We start from the raw sequence: 21,575 nt of genomic DNA, 5'->3' as shown, positions 1-21,575 counted from the left end.
TAAAAAAACAATTGTCTTCTTGCCGACATTTCAAATTCAAATAAATTATTCTTCAGGGCTTTGTAACAATGAATTTTCATTAACATACCTTCCACAAAACATATACGATTATTATCGTTTCAATTTCACAAGAAATATCGAGTTCTTCATTAAATTACTCACCGAAAAGTAGTTTTCTTGTGTTGATAATATTACTATTTTGAAAACCATCAGAAGAATTAGAAACATATCAAAAAATAAATAAAAAACATTGCAACAACCAAATTTCTGAGACAACACCAACACAAAACGAAATGAAACAAAGGAATGGCTTTATCTGTGAATCTGATAAAGTTGTGTCTGTTTTTTAATCAATGGCGGAAAGAAAAAGAACGAAAAAGGGTGAATTATTGAGGTGTTTTGCGTATCGAATTGAAATTTACAGTATTAGGGCCATCGACATATCTTCTAGTGTTAACACATCGCATTTGAGACTTTGTATCATTTCGCTCAAAAGTCTTTGGGATAAATATGGTTGAACATATAGAATTGTTGTATGATCAAAATCAAAAATGAGTCCATATTCTTTTTGATGTTCGACGAAAGCTGTGGAGTTTTTTTATATTCAGTTTCTCAAGTGTCTCATGTGTTCTGAAAGTCGTGTTTTAAGATACCGTCCGGTTTGACCAACATAACATTTATGACAGCTTCCACAGTTCAATTTGTACATTATAATATGGTTTTCTTGTTTTTTGTTTCGAAAAAATGCTTTCCAGCTGTATTTTCATTTGAAAAGGCCACTATAATGTGTTCGGTACTGAGTAGCATTTCAAGTTTATCAGATGAATTTTCAACAAATGAATTTTTGTGATATTTGGGTTTGACCCCTGTATTTCTGGAGGAGAAACTTCTTCCTTCAATTATTTTTCTACTGAGTGATTCTCAATTGATTGCAGATTTTTGTTATGGAATTTAAAATTGGAAATGCAATTGCTCTTGATTTCAAATTCCTTATAATGTGGATTTTACTTTAGTATCCAAAAACGCTAGCGTATTGTGTTTTTCCATTTCTAATTGAATCAAGTAGTTGTTATTTTTTAGATGAGCCCTGTTAATATACTACTGAAATGAATTGATACTCATTTATTTAATATATCCTTCACTACAGTGGCAAAACCCACAAAATGTGTGTATCTTCGATAAAAAAATATTTGTTATTTGTTTCTTGCTATTTTACCCGACGATTTACTCCACACTTGCCAAATTGAAAGTGTGTTTTCATTTTAATTGTGAAGTTAATTTGTATACGTTGTTTTTATATGTTATACTATTGTTTCTTACTTTGTAAAACTACCAGTTGCGCTCATGTCTGAATAACTAATTTCACTTAACATAAAATCAGCGAAAATTTAAAATACTGCCTACGGAATTACTGAAAAAAATCTGTCGTAAGGTGTCTAATTTAGTCATCAATAGTGTGCTCAATGGAAAATTCGGATCCAAATGATCGCAAGAGGAAAAGTGACACAGTTTTTCTATACTTCGTTTTATGTACAGGTAATTTACACTTTCTTTAAATTTTGGTAGAATTATTTGAATCTGTCCTAAATTGGCGTCGAATATATTGCTTTCTCCTACTCTTTGTACAACAAAGATCATGTATGACAAATCTTGCATGTTTAAATCAATATCTCTGTATGTACCTGGACAAGCAAAGACAAGTGCTGTTCATTTAGACTTTCAAAAATCCTTCGATCAAATAGGCCATCATATTCTTCTCAACAAACTGACAGAATTGGGACTCTGTAACCAACTGCTTACACTGATTGTATATCAGTTAACAGAAAACAATTTGTCGAATATGAATCTTTCAAATCGGCTCAGTACGTAGTTACGTCTGGGGTACCACAAGGTTCTAATCTTGAACCTCTTTCACCATCCAGGTACCTCCCAAAGGCGAAAACACATCGAAAAATATCATGGTTACTCTATGATAGATTATTTCTAGGTAATAACATCACTGTCTTAGCACAGCTGCATAGGTACTGTTTTTGTTAGTGCTTCAGTAGTCTACGATATATCGGAATATTCTTCAAATGAGGGTGTTCTTGAACAGTGAAGTTCGAGGTGTACTGAGGTAAACCCCGAAATGATGAGCAGCCACAGTTGGTCGCGTATTTCTGATGTGTACCGCTCTTGGTGGAATTGAATGTGCCAAGTCACTTGAACACCTCCCATGGAAATATCAATAAGAGAAAGACAAATTTCCAACCTTTCTTGCGTTTCCAAGCAGGCGGATGGCTTTTTTCTGGATGGAATCCAGTGGGTTCAGGGTATGCTTACGGAGAGAGCTCCATTCATAAGAATAATACTGCAAAGAAGGTTTGATCTGAGCTTTATAAAGCATCAAAATTGGCTGAGGTGTTTACAGTTTTCTGGTTCAGCTTTGGAGAAGCAGCCTTTGCAATTCCAGCGACATATTGGTGTCCATTCAAACTGCCAACAAACTTATCGAAGCAGAAAGCGGAATTGTCTGTTCTGTAATTATTACATCCGGTTCGGAGGTATTTATCCTTTTGGAGAAAACCGATGACTGAGTTTTTGTGGTATTGAATGGAACCTGGGTACTTTCCTCCCGATTCGAAATCACTTCTAGATTCTCATATGCGACTTCCTACTGCCGCAGCAGATGTTCTGGAATCCAAATGGAACAACTAGACAAGTGTGATGTCACCAGCAAAGCAATATATTGGATCCTTGGTTTTTCCAATGAGTCGTTGATATACAATAAGAAAAGAGTTGGAGCCAATATGGATCCCTCGGGAGAACGTTATAAGAAGTTTGTTTCAAAGAGCTGACAAGTTGAGTGAAGTGAAATTCTGGAACAAACCACAATCCTAAAGTTTTTATATTGGTCACGGAGGAAACAATTTCATTTTCGATGCGAAATTGAAAAATGGAGTTGGTGAGCCGTCTGTTCTCCTCAGGTCCAAACAAAATTATTGCAGATCTATTCAAATTCAGCTAATGTGCTGAATTGTCAAAGATGGCTTGAAGATCGTTATTAACATATGACTGAGCAGCTGTGGAATCACGACGGAAAAGGAGAAATATAGCTGCGTGTCGTCGGCATAGTGATGTCTATTGCATTTTATCACAAGCAGATGAAAATCAGAGATATACGAGCTGAAAAGCAAGAGTCCAAGGATAGATCGTTGTGGCACTCCTTCTGATACAACTCCATCCACAACAACTCTTCGAGTATGATTCTTCAGATAGCTTCCTGAGAGTGATACTGCGACAAACAAAGTATACAATAGTCTTTCTCAAAGTGGACGATAATGCCCCCTTGTGGGTACTGGAGGTCTATAGGGGAGCAGTAAAGGGCACGGAGAAGATTGGGGGGCGTTCAAGCGAATTGGGGAGGTGATGGGTAATTTCAAAATGTTTTTTTTGCTTTCAACTCAAACTTTAACGCTCCTTCACGCTTAACGCGCGTTTCCTCGTGTAACGCCATCTAGGGGACCAGACAGTGACTATTTCCTATCCGATAGTTGGCAAACTGTACAATAGATGGTGGTTAGATTAAATGCGAAGCGAGAAGTTTCTAGTCTCCATTCTCGAAAGCACCAGGCCCGCCCGCTGCCTCATATAAAAGCGCGCGCGCTTCCAGCCAGTAATGTCATTCGATGATATTACGAAAACAAGTGGATTTAGTTAGCGACTAGGTAGGTAAAGTGCTGTGGTAAATACTGTGAGTGGTGTCATTAGCAAGTTTCCAATACTCGATTCTTCACTTCAGCATTTTTGAAGACAAAATATGTCGGAAGGAAAAAAGAAGAAACGGCAGTTTAGCGCGAAATATATAAAATATGGATTTATTGAAAATCCCACAAATCCATTTTCGCTAGTGTGCCTTCTTCGTCAAAAAACATTTCGAATGGAGCGATGAAACCCTCAAGGCTACAAGATGATTTGAATAAAATGCATCCAGATAGAAAAGACCAAGGTGTGACTTACTTTCAAGAACTGGAAAAGAAACGCTCAGCTCAGCCAACTGTGACAAAACTTTCAAAAATGGATACCAAGAATTTTGGCTACAAAAGCCAATCTCGCAATTGTACCCTGGATTGAGGTCCATCGTTCAACTATTTCTGATAGCATTCCCATCATCGTATTTGTGTGAACGTGGATCCAGTGCTGTGGCAACGTTGCTAACTGAAAAGAGAAATCGGTTGTAGATTACCGAACGCGGTGACTTACGGCTGTTTTTGAGTAAATTCCATCCTGATATTAACAAACTTGTTCAAAATCATCAAATTCAGCCTTCACAATAGATTGGTTTTGAAATTCAAATTGAAATGTTTCTTTCAATAACATGAATGAAAGTTTCCTAATATTACAAAATTACCCTCATCAGAAAGTCTTATTTTCACACACATAATTCAATTATTTAAATAATGCCTGCGATTGTGATTCTTAAGAAAAAATTTGAGGGGCGCTAGAAAATAATTAATTCTCTAAGCGGGCGGTAAACAAAATAAGTTTGAGAACCTCTGGTATACAATAACTTCATAAATTGAGTTCGGTATTTATACTATCCTGAAAAAGCTATCGGATAAAAAGGTTATGTTCTTTTCGTGTATCCAATATGTATTTGTTCCAGATCTGAAAATAATATTCATTCCAATAATTTTTATTTCCAGCCAATGTTCTACAGTTCGAGTATGGCTGCTGCCTCGTTTGGACGTCCCCTGTAATTCCTCAACTTCAATCACCTGATCCAGAGGTCAACCCCTTAGGAGAGCGAATCACCACTTTCCAAATATCTTTGTTAGCTGGGATACCTCCATTAGTGATGATTCTAGCACCGATATTATTTGGAAAACTTCCTGATGTTATCGGAAGAAAAAACACGATGATCGGAATATCTTCAGTGTTCTTACTGGCAAATACAGCACTGTCCTTTGGAAGCCATATATATGTGTACTACGCTGGAAGAAGTGTCATAGGACTGTGTATGGGTCTATTGATGATTGTGCTTCCAATATATTTAAATGAAATTTGTGAAGATCACAACAGAGCTAAACATGGATGTCTGATGATGTTTTTCATCCCCCTTGGAAGTCTTTATGGTTTCCTTGTAGGTGCAGTAACAACTGTCGAAGTTTTCACTCTACTCTCTACCATGCCTCTCATTCCACAACTGATCGTTTTCTGTTTGGTGTTACCTGAATCGCCATACTACACAGCGTCCAAAGGAGAAAAGCAAACGACTATTTCAATATTGGAGAGGTTGCGAAGTAACAAAAGCAGCGAAGAAATCGAAGAAGATTACAATCACATTGAAACAACACTAAAATCCCTATCAAAGTCAGAAAAAGGTACCTGGAAGGATATTCTGAGATCCAAAGCATCGAGGAAAGGGTTCATCATCGGTCTGGGTTCGTGTCTGTCAACTCAAATGTCAGGAATTCCTGTTATCATGTCCTACATGGGACTCATTTTCAATAATGCTAGAACAAACATGTCTGGGAACGCTGTGTCAATCCTGGTTGGATCTGTGAAACTTTTTTTCTACTTCGTAACAATGAATATTGTGGAAAGACTCGGTAGGAGACCGTTGCTGATTTTCTCTTCTGCTGGTTGTGGAATATCACTCGGTATCCTTGCTGTCTATCTGTATTTGAATGACGTGGATTCCCCTATAATCGATAATATCAGGTGGCTCCCAGTTGTCTCTATATTGGTTTACATTTCTAGCTTGTCCCTAGGACTGGGCTCAATACCCACAGCAATTCTTAGTGAATTCTTTTCAGATGACCTAAGGTCAGTAACTACATCTTCTGCTTTGATAATAGTGAATTTCTGTATATTCATTTTGACCACAGCTTTTCCTATTTTATCAGAGCTTTGGGGGGTACACTACTGCATTGGAATTTTCAGTATCAGTTGTTTCTTCAGTTTCATTTTCCTGTTCTTGATGTTTCCTGAGACCAGAGGCAAAAGTTTCTTGGAAATTCAAGAAATATTGATGAAGTGATATTGAAGCACTTCTATAACTGTATTATCTCTTCAATGTGGGCATGTTTATGTGAATTCCAATCAAAAGTTATTCGAAAGAATGAAGATTGAAATTTCAATATTTTTCTCTTGAGTATAAATTGATGTAATTTGAACATTAACTGTTCACTTCAGAATGTTGCAAAGAGGAATTAATCTTGTGACCAAACGTAACCTACCATAAATTTTTTTGTTTCAACGGTTTCGACTATGTTAGTCATTAGCAATATAAATTAATCAGTTACTGCATCATCACGATATGCAGCATATCAGCCATGTTCCATTACAGAATCATACCAACTTCAACTGGACACATTCTTTCAATAAAAATATCTGGCCTTGGTGGGAGTCGAACTCACGACCTCTCGACTGTGAGTATTGAATGTGTGACGACGAGGGTATTTATTTATGTGGTATGATAAATATGTAAAAATGTAAATCGAAATAAAAGAGTGTTTCGGACGTATTCTCAAATTATTTCGTCAACTCAGTTTTCCACTAACTTTCACATTCAAATGAGTCGCTCAATAAAAAACCTCATAATCCTGTTTAATTTCATCGTTGGAAAGATGATGAACCACCAAAGAAGATTTGTCTTCTATCTTTCTCTACAGCTTCCACTGCAACACAACTACCAAAAATAAACTGCAGGGAAAGAGAAGAACAAGAATGATTTAGATGCATTTGTGGTGCAGACTAGTCCCATGTTTGTATCATGGATTATTTAAGTTCTGACATATATTTTGCTACTTCCCAATTTTCATCTTCTGGTATGTTTTTGACCAAATTTCTGGGAGGATATGACAATCATAGAAAATTGTTTGATTTCTCATCCCCTGGATCACAAACAGGTTTTATTTGGAGTATTGCGATCGAAATAAAAAACCTAATGCATGATTCAACATTCTTGGATAGACACTCCTTACTATATAACAACAAAAAAAAGTGAGGTAGTCAGTTGATTTCTGAGAGGAAGAAGTGAATTTTCGAGGTCATGAAGTTTTTTCTGTGTTCTCTAATGATCTTTATATTTCCCCTTTTTTACAATACGTACTCCCGAAGGTTGAATAATTTGAATTAGTTGGCTAATTTCCCTGCTAACTGCGGTACGTCGTAACAGTAGGTAGATTGAAGGTTTTTGTGTCATCTACTCAGTTTTGTCTAGTCCCGTCCAGTTCCGTTCCGTTCCGTCTCGTTTCGTCAGGTCTCGTTTTGTCCCATATGATCGGTCCCTACCCGTTTCATCCCGGCCCGCCTGTTTCGTCCCATACCGTCCAAGTCAAGTCCAGTCCCGTCCAATCAAGTCCAGTCCAGTCCAGTCCAGTCCAGTCCAGTCCAGTCCAGTCCAGTCCAGTCCAGTCCAGTCCAGTCCAGTCCAGTCCAGTCCAGTCCAGTCCAGTCCAGTCCAGTCCAGTCCAGTCCAGTCCAGTCCAGTCCAGTCCAGTCCAGTCCAGTCCAGTCCAGTCCAGTCCAGTCCAGTCCAGTCCAGTCCAGTCCAGTCCAGTCCAGTCCACAGTCCAGTCCAGTCCAGTCCAGTCCAGTCCAGTCCAGTCCAGTCCAGTCCAGTCCAGTCCAGTCCAGTCCAGTCCAGTCCAGTCCAGTCCAGTCCAGTCCAGTCCAGTCCAGTCCAGTCCAGTCCAGTCCAGTCCAGTCCAGTCCAGTCCAGTCCAGTCCAGTCCAGTCCAGTCCAGTCCAGTCCAGTCCAGTCCAGTCCAGTCCAGTCCAGTCCAGTCCAGTCCAGTCCAGTCCAGTCCAGTCCAGTCCAGTCCAGTCCAGTCCAGTCCAGTCCAGTCCAGTCCAGTCCAGTCCAGTCCAGTCCAGTCCAGTCCAGTCCAGTCCAGTCCAGTCATTACAACGAAATTGAATAATAACTTCAACAATATTGAAACTATTTCCATTTGAATAAATTTTATAAGTTAGATGCAGAGAAAAAGTTGATTTTTTTGCAGGCATTCGAAGTTGAGCCGTGTCATAGCGGCTTTCAGAATTATATAATAATTATAACTTTGACAAATTGAAATGATAGTATTCATGATAATGAGCCTCACAATCATTAAAAAATGTCTGTGTTTTCTTTTTTTGGCGTTGTTTACTGGTAATGCATCAAAGAGAAAATTTGTGTCGTTGAATAGAAAAGTATGAATTACCATCAAGATGATAAGTTATTTGAAGAGGTTGTTTATGCACCCACTGAGGCTGAGGAAGGGAAAATTCAGCTCAAACCAAAGAAAAGTAGGAAGAAAAATGATACGTTATTTTTATATTTCGTTGTCATTACGGGTAAGCCACATTCTGTATTTCAACCTCTATTCAAATAGCTGTATTGGTACACCACTTCATCTTTTACTATTCAAGATAATCCTACATAACTTGCTTTTAGGTTGTTTCAACAGTTTTGTCCAATTTAATGTCATGTATTTTTGTAGCTCTATATCTCGATAAATAATCATGCTACTATGTCGTTGTATATACAGACTGATTGAGATTTTTTCACTATGTACTATGCATATACAATATACAGGGTGTTCTAAATTCGATCCTCACCATTGGGATCTCGGAAACTATGAGAGATACGAAGATGGTTGAATTAGGACAAAGTTGCGCATTTACCTGACTAATAATATGCTGTTGAGATAGTTCTGAAATTCCGAGTGTATCCGGAAAAAACAGAAATTTCGGAAAATGGTTTTTATTATTTTCTGGCTTTATTTTTCGAAGGATTCAGAAATAAATTGCACTTCTACATTGCCACTTTTCCCCTGCTACATAATGGTGTTTTCAGATTTGCTATCCGACGTTTCGTCTTCCGGCCACCATCATCAACTTTATTCTTTCTTATGGGCACTACATTGGATTTTTTCTATTTTGAATAGAACCATATTTTACCTTTTCAATGATATGTCATAATTTATTGAAAATACGATGGAAACAAGGGAATTTTTACAAGGGATTACAATGTCGAACGAAGAATTCGTAATGAATTTTGCATTGCAAATTGTTTCCAGTCAATAGATGACCTTCACGGAACACCATTATCCTCAATGGTGTATTCCGAAGTTTCGGGACGGAACACTTGTCTTATCACCTCATTAATAGGGTTTTGGATAACGTTACAAGACGAAACACTCATTACTTTCACAACATTACGTCTTTTTCATAAAGACTGAAATTTTTTTTTCGATGAAAGTGTCAACTTCTCTTCGAAAACCTGCTGCAGATCATGTAGCAAGTTCAGCCTCAAACTGAAATTTTGGATGGGATACCTGAAAAAATGTGCGGAAAAAAATTCAAAGTGAATAATGCGTTTCCATTATGTTGATTCGTGATGAAAAGTCACAAGAAACAAGAGTTCGTACTCATTAAAAGTAGTGTGTAATAAGGATACAATGAAGAAGGATACATGAAGAAAGTTCCGAACAAATACACCTCGATTTTAAAGTTGCTAAAGTATTAAGAATGTGTACATATGTAGTTTTTTCTTCGAAATGGACTCAAAATTAACCTTGTATATAAGCATGTCACCAGAAAACACTCTCTAGAACTATTTTGATCAATCATATCCAAATAAAGAGGCTGTCCAATGAAGTATTTCAACTCAATTTTTCTTATTCTAGCTAGTCTTCAGATATTCGTAAAAGCAAGCACCATAGTCTGGCCATCCCCCGTGATCCCTCAATTCAAATCGAATAACTCGGATATCAACCCTCTGGAAGATCGGATAACAACGGCTCAAATATCAATGCTATTTGGAATACCGTCAGCGTTCAAAATATTGGGAGCACTATCACTGGGAAAATTACCAGATGTCATCGGTAGAAAGAATACCTTGCTCGCTATATCGTTATTAACTCTTCTGCCCCATCTAGTGATGGTCCTCTTCGGAAGCCATATATACGTTTACATCATTGGAAGATCCGTCGTGGAGATAGGTCTTGGGTTTCTATTGTCCGCTTTGCCAATTTATCTGAACGAGATTTGCGAAGACCACAACAGAGCTAAACATGGATGTCTCATGATGTTCTTTTTACCCCTGGGGGGTCTTTACGGCTATCTTGTAGGTCCTGTTACCAGCGTCAGATGGTTCACATTTTTATGCGCAGCACCTTTGATCCCACAAATCATTTTTTTATTGGTACTGTTTCCTGAGTCACCAATTTACTCAGCCGCTAAAGGAGATAGAATAACCACCATAAACACATTGAGGAAGCTGAGAAGCAACAAAACCGAAGACGAAATCGCTCAAGATTACATTGAGATTGAAAGATCTCTGATGAATCGAAATGAAGGTGTTGGATGCGGATTCAAAGACCTCTTCTCAACGCGCGGTTCGAGGATGGCAACTTTGATTGGATTTTTATCAAGCGTGGGTTTGCCAGTCTCCGGAGTGCCTAGTATCATGGCCTACGTAGCTCCCCTCTTCAATGATGCTAACACGAATCTTTCTGGAAACTTAGTGGCGATCCTAGTGGGAGTTGTGAAATTGACTTTTTATTTCATAACATTTGCAGTTGTGAAAAAAGTGGGTTCAAGGCCCTTGCTACTTTTTTCTTACATCGCTACTGGAGCTTTTCTCACCATCATTGCTGTGTATTTCTATCTCAACACCACCAATTCGCCAATTGTTCATACCATCAGATGGTTACCTATAGTATGCGTACTACTTTACATTGCCTCCTATTCTTTAGGTATAGGTTCGGTATCAGTATCTTTGCTGAGCGAACTATATCCTAACGATATGAGGTCCACAGGTTGTTGCTTTGTTAGAACATCCGTTGCTATTATCAATGCCGTTATATCCACATCTTTTCCTCTGGTAGTAGAGCATTTGGGAGTGCATTATAGCGTTGGAATGTTTAGTGCAGGCTGCTTCCTGATTTTTGCTTTCCTGTACTTCTTTTTGCCGGAGACCGGGGATAAGAGTTTTTTAGAAATTCAGGAGATATTAAACAAGTAAATGCCATTTAGTGACTTGCCAATAACTGTAGGCTTTCAATATTACTGTCACTGCTAAATGAAAACTATGTTTACATTGAAATCATTTTGAATGGTCCAATGTTCCAACTCATTTCATTATGAAATACAAATAAATAACATTATGGCAACAAAGTAACTGAAGTCTGGGTTGAACTACGTACGGTGTTTGAGTTATGCGACTTTGGAGCCATTTACAGGAAGCTATAACTATACTGAGTTCTCAGTCTGCCTACTTCCCAGGAAGGGACACGATGTAAGGGTCTCTTCACTGGTCTCTGCGAAAGTCTCAATCTGTCTACTCTCAAGCGTTGACTGTGGGTTCATAGGTTCTGTGGAGACTTTGGACTATGTACTGTGGTCCAGAGGCTATGTTGTGCCTGTGGGCTGTGGACGTTTGAGACCCTTTAGACCGGGACATAGAGACCCGATGTCAAGTCACAAAATCCTTACAGGGTGTCACTCTCTGAGGATTAGGCAAATTGGGACATCAGTGTGGTCATAGCTTCTTGAAAATGGCGGACAGACAAAACATATACAGGGCTTTTCATGATGAGCGTTAATTAGCCGTTTCTGGCAAACTATTTAACGGATCTAGCTGAAAATTCCACAGTATGCAGAAGTCAATATGACCTACACGCCTAAAATATTTTAGACGAAGCGGCGTTGGAGCTTCTACTATAAAGTAGCGGCTTCTTTGATTTTTCAAATGGAACACCCCGTATATAATATCATATTATAATTCATTATCACTTTGTCAACAAATTCATATACTATTTCCCTATACCTATCTATTACCGTTTAGAAGATATAAATTAATTTCGATATTTTTTTTACCATACATGAACTTTTATAATTGCTGATACTCTTGAACTCTCTTGCACTAAAACGATCAAATTTGAAATGGAGTGGAGTGATACTATGAGGATCTTCACTCCGAGTCATATTTTCATTTGCCTCATACAGGGTCTTCAGAAATGCAGATACTTTGATCTCATGAAAAAATTAGTAGAACTCAATTTGTTCGAATGGAACACCCTGTATATTTCAACATTTTTGAGCTCTACATCCAGTTTCAGATTAACTTTGTTCAGATAATACTATTTCTATTTTGAAGCGTTTTCGAGATAAACTGTTTCAAACGGAAATTGACATGGTTTCCTTGTTCATCACTCATTTTTGTAAAACAGATTTTGTTTGATGTTTCTCAATTAGTCACAGATAATACAATGAAAAGATAATTATTAAAATACTCCTCAACCATCGAATGAAACTTCTCTTCAAACAATAGTTTTATTAACGCTGAAACACCAACTGAAAATAATAAAACCATAAATTAATGAGTTAATTTAATCGTCAGTGTATTTCAGAATATGTTCAAACACATCTCCATCTCTACTTAAACAAACATGTAGTCTCTTCAAAAGATTGTCATGTGTAGCGCTTCTGATTAAGTCTGGAGTCAAACTATTGAAAGCAGTTGTAACTCTCGATTTCATATTTTCCATTGTTGTTATTGGAGTAGAGTAAACCATATTTTTAATGAAACCACACGAAATAATCTAATGGATTGCCATCTGGTGTTCTAGGAGGCCAACGAAAAGGTCCATTACTACCAATCCATCTGTCTTCGAAGATTTCGGTTAAAGCTTCGCTGATTGAATGAGAATTATGGGGTGGAGCACCATCCATTTGGTACCATACACGTTCTCTTCCTGGTCTATTATTTAAAATCATTTGAATTCCATTCATTCATTCAAAAATTCATCTACTTATGGAATATGCTGAATGTGTTGTTTTCTAAAGACAAGTGAAGAATAAGTAACAGTAAATATATCCACCATTGAGCTTTTCAATTATTTTTAATATGAATTTTTCTTTGTTAGAACATCCGTTGATATTATCAATGCCATTATATCCACATCTTTTCCTATATTCCTATAGTAGTAGAGTATTTGGGAGTGTATTATTGTGTTGGAATGTTCAGTACATGTTGCTTCCTGATTTTTGTTTCCATGTACTTTTTTTGCCGGAGACCAGGGGTAAAAGTTCTTTAGAAGTTCAGGAGATATCAAACAAGTAAATGACTTGTGGTGACTTGCCAATTACTGTGGGCTTTCAATATCACTGCCACTGCCATAGAAGCACTATGTTTACGTTGCGTTGCGAATGTTTCAATGTTTCAACTTTTTTAATTTTAAAATCTGTGATAAACTGCGTCTAGTGTTTCATTTGCTCGACGTTTCTGCTTGGACTTTGGATTAACTTTCGAGAAGCTATCACTAAACTGAGGCCTCGATCTGCCTACTTCTCATATAAGGACATAATGTAAGGGTCTCGTCGCTGGTCTGTATAGAGGTCTCAATCTACCTACTCTCAAGCGTAGACTGTGGGTCCTGTGGCTCTGTGGATACTCTGGATTGTGAACTATGGTTCACAATCTGAAGACTATGGACTCTTGAGACCCTTGCAGAGACCAGCGACGATACCTAAGTAGTAAGCAGATTGGACCCCAGCGTCAGGTCACAAAACCCTCACAGTGTGTCACGCTCTGACGACTAGGCAGATTGAGACCTCAGTGAAGCCATAGCTTCTTCAAAATGGTTTCACATTCGACGCCGATAAGTCGAACAACTGAAAACAGATGCGTTTGATTATCGAAAATACTATGAAGAATAAACAATCTTACTCCGTCCCGTCCCTTTCCGTCCGGTCCCATCACGACCAGACCCGTTCCGTCCATTCACGGCTCGGGCCATTCAGACACGTCTCGTTCAGTCATGTCCCGTCCAATCACGTCCAGTCCCGTCCCGTCTGTCCTGACTTGTCCGTCCCGTTCCTTTCTGTCCAGTTCCGTTCCATCCCTTCCCGTTATGTCCTTTTTCTCTCCGTCTCGTCTTGTCTTGTCCTGTTTTGTCCCGTCCCGTCCCTGCCCTCTCTTGGCTTTCTAGCTGTCCATTTGAATAAATTCAATAAATTAGATACGTAGAAAAAGGTTGCTTTTGTTGCATGCTTCCGAAGTTGATCCGTGTCACATCCATATTAATTAGAACCTTGACGAACTAGACTGATAGTTTTCATAATAATGAGCCGCACTATCTTGATTGAGTTTTTGTATTTCCTTTATTTTGGTCGTTGGTCGTTAACAAAGAGAAAATTTGTGTTAGTGATCGACGTTGTGAATAAGAAAATCATGAGTTACCACCAAGGTGATAAGTTAGTTGAAGAGGTGGTTTATACACCCATTGAGGATGTGGATGGGACAGTTCAGTTCAAACCAAAAGACAGTAGGAAGAAAAATGACACGCTATTTTTATATTTCGTTGTCATAACAGGTGAGCCACGTACTATATTTCAACTTCTATTTGAATAGTTATATCAGGTGTCGAAAGTATACCCATTTTTCATCATAGACCAAGGCCTTCAAAAATGGAAAAAAGTGAAAAAAATAACAAGTAGGAAATTATTATCATATTCCCCTTATTTCCATTAGGAAATGAGAGGAATACAATAAAAATGGAAGGAAAAATACATTACGGGCGATCTGAGTTCAGGAAGTGGGAGGGGTGAGTTTTTAAGGGTAAAAATGGTTTATCTCAATTTTCGGCACAACTACAATTGCTACGGAAAAAAGTTGAATGGCAAAGTTGTAGGTCAGTGGTCGCCAACCTCTTCAATGTGTTGAGCTACTTTGTTAATTTTGGAATAAACAGCGAGGTACCCACACGGAAGCCACGTAACGCAACGTAAATGAAATAATCCACAGTTAATTTATCATTATATGTATTTATTTCACTATTTAACTGATAATACATAATGTACTAATGATAAACTAATAACAAAATAACTAATATTACTAATACGTACTTGTTCATAGCTACATTCCTACCTATCAAACGAAGGTGTTTGAAAAATAAACACAAACTTTTATCCAGCCACAACGTCATGTCACGTATGATTTAAAAATAGTTTATAATAACAACAAAAAAGTAACGCACTATCATGAACATAAACATTGAAAAATAAAAAAGCACGTTCAATGAGAAGGCTGAAACTCAGACTCATCGATAATTTTTTTAATGTTTGCAGTATAATTTGATGCAGACATTCGGATACAATTTTCCAAATGTTCATCTGTAAGTCGATTGCGATATTTGTTCTTAATAAACTTCATATTGGAAAAAGAAAATTCACACAAATAGGTTGAACTGAATGATGCTTTCACTTTCAAGGCAACACGGCATAAAACTGAATATTTGTCTTTACTTACAATAGGCCAGATACATTCAGTACTTGAGACTAACGATTTTAAGGCTAAATCATTTTGAAACTCAATGACTTCCATTTCTGTTGCAGCGATGTCTTCGCCAAAGTTCTGTATAACACAAGTTGCAAATTGTTGGATATCAATTTCCATAAAGGGTGAAACAACAAACTGCGCTACTAAAGCCATTTCATTGAAATCCTTAAAACGATTTTTGAAGTTATTCTCCAGGGTAGAAATTATTTCTACATGATATTTGTTGTTATAGGGTTCTAATGGATTTTGAGATATTTTTTCTGAAAGAATAGGAAAATGCTTGGCATCGCTGTTGATTAGGTTTTGTTCCCAAAACTCCAGCTTTTTGATAAATTCTTCTATATCAGAAATCATTTTCGCTAGTTCTTTGTCTCTCCCCTGAAGCTGCAAATTAAGTTCGTTTAATTTCTCTGTGATGTCCACGAGAAAATCAAAATCTCTAAGCCATATTGAATTTTCTAGTTCCGGAGTCGGTTCATCGCGTTGTTTGAAAAATTGAACTATGCCAGATAGGACATCATTAAAACGTTTCAGCACCCGTCCTCTACTCAACCATCGGACTTCAGAGTGAAGGAGTAGGTCCCCGTATTGACAGTCAACTTCATCGGCCAAGGTTCTGAATAATCTTCTTTGTAAAGCTTGAGCTCTAATCTTGTTCACAATTTTTACCACCAGTTTCATAACGTTGTTTAGTTTCAGAAAATTTCCACATAATGCTTGCTGATGGATAATGCAGTGGCAACAGAGAAATTGCGGAAAAGTTTCATCTTTACGACATAACGCCACCTGACCCTTATCACAACCCACCATAGCTGGAGCGCCATCGGTTGTCAAGCCTACCATTTTCGATATTGGAATTTTCTCGGAATAAATAATATTTTTCAAATGAGAAAACAACTCATGTCCAGTAGTGTGTCCTTTCAGTGGAATGAACTTCAAAAGATCTTCTTTAATCGTAAAATCACTAAAAACCATCCTGACGAACACGGCCATCTGGGCAGTGTCAACGACATCTGTTGATTCATCCAGTTGAAGTGAAAAATAAACACAGTTATCTAAGTCAGTTCTTAACTGTAAAAAAATATCATTGCTCATTACTTCTACACGTCTCATCACTGTATTAGTAGAAAGTTGCATAGATTTTATAGCTGAAACTATCTCGTCTTCATTTCTAAAGTTGGCAAATAACGAATCAGCAGCTTCTAAAAACGCCTGTTTTATCATTTCCCCGTCTTCATAAGGTTTCTTTTTTTGTGCAATTATCTGGGACACACGGTACGATGCTTCAGTTGCAGCCTTATTTTTGTCGACTGTTCTTAAAAATATTGATTGTTGTCCAATTACCTGCTTTTTTAACTGTTTCAGTTTCTCCTTTCTGGCGGCAGAATGTAGTGGGAATGATTTTTCAAAATCAGAATGTACAGTTTTATGATGTCTCTTAATATTTCCTTTTTTAGCAACGGAGACCAAAGTATTACATAACAAACACACATTTTTATTTTTAACTTCTGTAAAAAAGTATTGTTCTTCCCATTCCGAATGAAAGTGGTATGTCTTTACCTTCTTACAACTGCTTGCCATAATATTATTTTTTTTGTTCTCTACTAACCCAACCGCTGGACGTTGGTTACGCGTTCAGTTTTAAACTAAGCGCAATGTCGCCGCGCCAAGCGTATTTATCCCGTTCAAAGCATTCCAGATCGTTCTCGAACACTAACGCGCTGGTCCGGATGGTCGGTTCTAGCCGATTCTAGCTTGATGGCGTCAGCGGCAGATCACTCACCGCAACGTTGCCGCTGTTTACGTTTAATATTATGACAATTAGATTTTTTTGTGGAATTTTCGGAAGCTTCTCTGATTTTTGCAGTTTGCATTTTTTAAATTGAAATCGTTGTGAGAGCTACCAGGATTGCCTCCGCGAGCTACCGGTAGCTCGCGATCAACAGGTTGGCGACCACTGTTGTAGGTAATAAGAAGATCTACAACTTTATCTTCCACAATTTTTCCACATGAATTCAAAATTTATGTGGAAAATTCAAATAATCAAGTTTTTGGTTTTTTATTTTTATCTTTTTCAAAAAAGGCATCCCCAATATTTTGAGAAGGTTGTAGAATCTCCTTCAAATAATATTTGTAGATGCCTCTTCATTGCTGTTTTAGAATAATTTATATACCTGGGTGACCTATGGAAAATTTTAGCCCATTAAAAAGTATTTCATAGAGAAGTGGGGAAGGAGCTACGAGGGTCTGGGTCTTACTACATAGGTACTTGTTATTTCGTAGCAGCTGTCAAAGCCGTCGAATAGTTTCAAACATGAATCCTTCAAAAATAATGTTGCATTTTTGCATTGTTTTTCCGGTAGCGATACAAGATCTGGATTTGCCGGAAAAGGAAAGAAAAGTATCGTAAATTCTTTATTAGACGCTAAAAATTTGTCAAATTTGGCCAATATTTTTTATAAGAAAGATGCAAGTGCAAATCTATTTATAAATGTGAAAATGAAAAAATAACACTGAATCAATTGAGATTTCAAAAATATCTATTGGCAAAAATTGATACACGTGATATATTCCTTCCCCCTTCTCCCCCTTGTAATATTCCGCCATTTTTTATTAACTCCCTCCCCCCTTTGAAGCCTCAGGACGGTCCGTAATTGATATTTTAGCTATTCACTCTGATTTTCATTTGTTTTTCCCCAGAAACTGATATCTTTCGAAATATCCCCCTTTTGACAATCCATTGTTCAGGAAGGTGATTATCGTGACCATTTTCTGAAAAAAAGTGCTGTAGTTCGAAGAGAGAAAATGTTTCATCAGTTCTTGAATGACCTCAAATAGAATTTCAAGCATTTTTTTTGTTCTAGCCAGTGTTCAGATATTCGTAAAAGGGTGCAACAATGTCTGGCCATCCCCCGTAATCCCTCAACTGAAATCGAATAACTCAGATATCAACCCTCTGGAAGATCCAATAACAACGGCTCAAATCTCGATGTTATTTGGAATACCCTCAGCATTCAGGATACTTGGAGCACTATTTCTTGGAAAGTTACCGGATATCATCGGTAGAAAGAAGACTCTGCTCGTTATATCGTTATTAACTCTTCCACCCCATCTAGTAATGGTCCTCTTTGGAAGCCAAATATACGTCTACATCATTGGAAGATCCATTGTGGAAATAGGTTTTGGGTTCACACTGTCCGGTCTGCCAATATATCTGAACGAAATTTGCGAAGACCACAACAGAGCTAAACATGGATGTCTCATGATGTTCTTCTTGCCCCTGGGTAGTGTTTACGGCTATCTTGTGGGTCCTCTCACTAGCGTCAGATGGTTCACATTCTTATGTGCAGCACCTCTGATCCCGCAAATCATTCTTTCATTGGTACTATTTCCCGAGTCACCAATTTACTCAGCCGCTAAAGGAGATAGAGTAACCGCCATCAACACATTGAAGAAACTGAGGAGCAACAAAACGGAAGACGAAATTGTTCAAGATTACATTGAAATTGAGAGATCTCTAACAAATCTAAATGAAGGTGTTGGATGCGGATTCAAAGAACTTTTCTCAACGCGTGGTTTGAGGATGACAACTTCAATTGGATTTTTAGCAACCTTGAGTGTATCAGTCTCAGGAGTGCCTATCATCATGGCTTACGTAGCTCCCCTCTTCAATGATGCTAACACGAATCTTTCTGGAAACTCAGTGGCAATTTTAGTGGGAGTTGTTGAATTGACATTTTATTTCGTAACTTTTGCGGTTGTGAAAAAAGTGGGTTCAAGGCCTCTGCTACTTTTTTCCTACCTTGCGACTGGAGTATTCCTCACCATCATTGCTGTGTATTTTTATCTCAACGCCACCAATTCCCCAATTGTTCATACCATCAGATGGTCACCTATAGTATGCGTACTACTTTACGTTTCCTCCTATTCTTTAGGTATAGGTATAGGTTCAGTAACAGTATCTTTGCTGAGCGAACTATATCCTAACGATATGAGATCCACAGGTTGTTGCTTTGTTAGAACAACCGTTGATATTATCAGTGCCATTATATCTGCAGCTTTTCCTCTGGTAGTAGAGTATTTGGGAGTGCATTATTGTGTTGGAATGTTCAGTATATGTTGCTTCCTGATTTTAGTTTTCATGTACTTCTTCTTGCCGGAGACCAGGGGTAGAAGTTTCTTAGAAATCCAGAAGATACTCAGCAAGTGAATGCTATCAGCAAGTAAATGCTATCTAGTGACTTGCCGATTACTGTAGGCTTTCAATATCACTGTAACTGCCATATGAAAACTATGTTTACATTAAAGGGTGTTTGAATGTTAGATAATATTATAACATATAATTCATTATAACATTGAAATCAACAGTACAAAAGTAACATTTCAAAACGCTCAAAGGTGCGATCTTGTTCCTCCCTTTTCATAAGAGAGGATGTATGCATCTCCACTCACAAGCGATTTTGGTGAAATTGGTGACACGTGTGAATCATTGTATTCGTGCCACGTGCCAGTATAAGGATGTCTGCAGAATGCTGTGTAATGTCCGCTGTAGGTAGACCCACTGTGATTCGAAAGTGCATATAGATTATGACGACAAGGAGTCACATTTTCTGCTGCATAATTGTTCATATCTACTTCTTTGATTGACGACTTGTTTATTTTGTGGAAATTCATGTTCACTGAGGATACACTACAAAAACACACTTTTGTCTATTTTCCACGATATTTCTTTATTGTTGACTAGTTTCGGCTATTACACCATTTTCAAAACTCACTGATTACATTTAAATCTGAGTAATTTATACCTAAATTTCCTATCCTATCATAAATAATTTGGTACCTAGATTTTGTATACCTGTAATATCCATGAACAAAACAAAACAAAGCTTTTGATATAATGTAGGTTTTAGGAACTGGATTATAGATTCAGGAGAGGACTATTATTTGGATCAAGTTGTTCCTTGAGAACAATAGAATTAAGATTTTTCTTTGTCTTGTTTATTTCCGTATTGTTCAATCTGTGAATGTGTTTTTTCGGAAAATGTTAAAGTCGAGTTTATCATTGTTTTTGGATACTGTCAGATCTAAAAAATGTATCTCATTGTTCTCTTCACCGTAGAGACAGACCCAACTTTATAATGCGTATCTTTCGGATTTCGAATGATTTGAATAATTTTGCGAAGAAGTTCAGAAGCGAAGAAAGCGGCAATAAAATAAGTGCGATGAATACAGTGTAATCGAAGTACGGTTTTTACAGGTGATTTCAAATTGTTAAATACATCCGTTAAATTTGAGTGGTTGTCACGTTTATTTATCATGAAGAACTGACATATAGACAAGAGAATCAGTGACAGCGATAGTTTGTTACGTTTGTGACAGAACATACGTCGTAGCAGTAAGTATATTGAATAGACAAATCGAATGTTTTCGTTTCATCCATTTCATTCTATCCTATTATATCTTGTCTCATCCCATTCCGTCTCGTCCCGTCTCATCGCGTTCTGTCCCGTCCCATCGCGTCATGTCACATCTTGTTTCGTCCTGTCCCGTCCCGTCTTGTCCCATCCCGTCCCATCGTGTTCCATTCCATTGCTTCTCGCCCGTTACGCTCCTGCCTGTCCCGTCCCATCCCATTACGTCCAGTCACGTCCCTTTCCACTCCCGTCTTGTCCGTCCCGTTCCGTCTCTTTCCGTTACGTCCTGTCCTTTTCCGTCTCGTTTTGCCTTGTTCCGTATTGTCCCGCCCCAGTCTTGTTTGGGACCCATACTATAATGTAAATATCGATTTGATTGATAATGTTCAAAAGAAATTCTTGGGAAATTGTGCTTTTCACTTTGGTATTCAACGAAATGAATATGAGTGCAGTCAACTCTCAACCAAGTTTGAGTTTGACGATAGTCGTGTCACTAAGTGAATTTATTGGAGCCTCTGGAGACATCCTACATTTTGTTTAATGAGAGAGAGGACATTGTTAGATCAAGATCTGCAGATGATGTGGTGCTGCAGGTTTTTCCGGGTTTTCCTGCAGCTGAAAAAGCAAATGCGCCACTGGAATCAATGAAGTCGCCCCGGAGCGACAATCATTTGTTCATTTGATTCGATCCCAGCCATAGGAACCTTCCCTAAATTGAAGGGGGTATATTTTAGAAGCGAATTAGATACGCAGAAAATCGTTGCTTTTTCGCATTCATTCGAAGTTAAGCCGTGTCATATCCATAATAATTGTAACCTTGACGAACTGAACTGATAGTATTCATAATA

At 37.8% G+C, this 21,575-nt stretch overlaps 2 protein-coding genes across 5 annotated transcripts; both read left to right on the top strand.

Annotated features, from left to right (window-relative positions):
• Window positions 1–1,207: 1,207 nt before the first annotated feature.
• Window positions 1,208–11,148, top strand: LOC111503982 (facilitated trehalose transporter Tret1). Of its 4 annotated transcripts, none has more exons than XM_074185032.1 (3): window positions 1,208–1,536; window positions 4,686–5,808; window positions 9,657–11,148. In XM_074185032.1, exon 3 carries the CDS (start codon window positions 9,782–9,784, stop codon window positions 10,994–10,996), a length of 1,215 nt encoding a protein of 404 aa, XP_074041133.1. In that variant the 5' UTR covers window positions 1,208–1,536; window positions 4,686–5,808; window positions 9,657–9,781; the 3' UTR covers window positions 10,997–11,148. The 4 variants fall into 4 exon arrangements, with proteins under 4 accessions (XP_074041133.1, XP_074041134.1, XP_023014203.2 ...); XM_074185033.1 differs by having other exon boundaries at window positions 1,217–1,536; XM_023158435.2 differs by lacking the exon at window positions 9,657–11,148 and having other exon boundaries at window positions 1,217–1,536; window positions 4,686–6,504.
• Window positions 11,149–13,965: 2,817 nt separating this feature from the next.
• On the top strand, window positions 13,966–20,154 carry LOC141486657 (trehalose transporter 1-like protein). Its single transcript, XM_074185031.1, has 2 exons — window positions 13,966–14,348; window positions 18,178–20,154. Exons 1-2 carry the CDS (start codon window positions 14,099–14,101, stop codon window positions 19,521–19,523), a joined length of 1,596 nt encoding a protein of 531 aa, XP_074041132.1. The 5' UTR covers window positions 13,966–14,098; the 3' UTR covers window positions 19,524–20,154.
• The last annotated feature ends 1,421 nt before the right edge of the window (window positions 20,155–21,575 follow it).

This window comes from Leptinotarsa decemlineata, unplaced genomic scaffold (assembly GCF_025532065.1).
Source record: "Leptinotarsa decemlineata unplaced genomic scaffold, Ldec_3_MD MMD2_tig00026361_RagTag_RagTag, whole genome shotgun sequence".
NCBI lineage: Eukaryota > Metazoa > Arthropoda > Insecta > Coleoptera > Chrysomelidae > Leptinotarsa > Leptinotarsa decemlineata.
This window is presented reverse-complemented; position numbering and strand designations above follow the sequence as displayed.

Bases quoted from the DNA above. Each gene is read 5' to 3' on its own strand.
- LOC111503982 (XM_023172485.2), top strand. From the start codon at position 8,181: ATGAATTACCATCAAGATGATAAGTTATTTGAAGAGGTTGTTTATGCA. The intron at 8,323-9,656 runs GTAAGCCACATT...TTCTTATTCTAG, and splicing joins ATATTTCGTTGTCATTACGG to CTAGTCTTCAGATATTCGTA.
- LOC141486657 (XM_074185031.1), top strand. From the start codon at position 14,099: ATGAGCCGCACTATCTTGATTGAGTTTTTGTATTTCCTTTATTTTGGT. The intron at 14,349-18,177 runs GTGAGCCACGTA...TTTTTGTTCTAG, and splicing joins ATATTTCGTTGTCATAACAG to CCAGTGTTCAGATATTCGTA.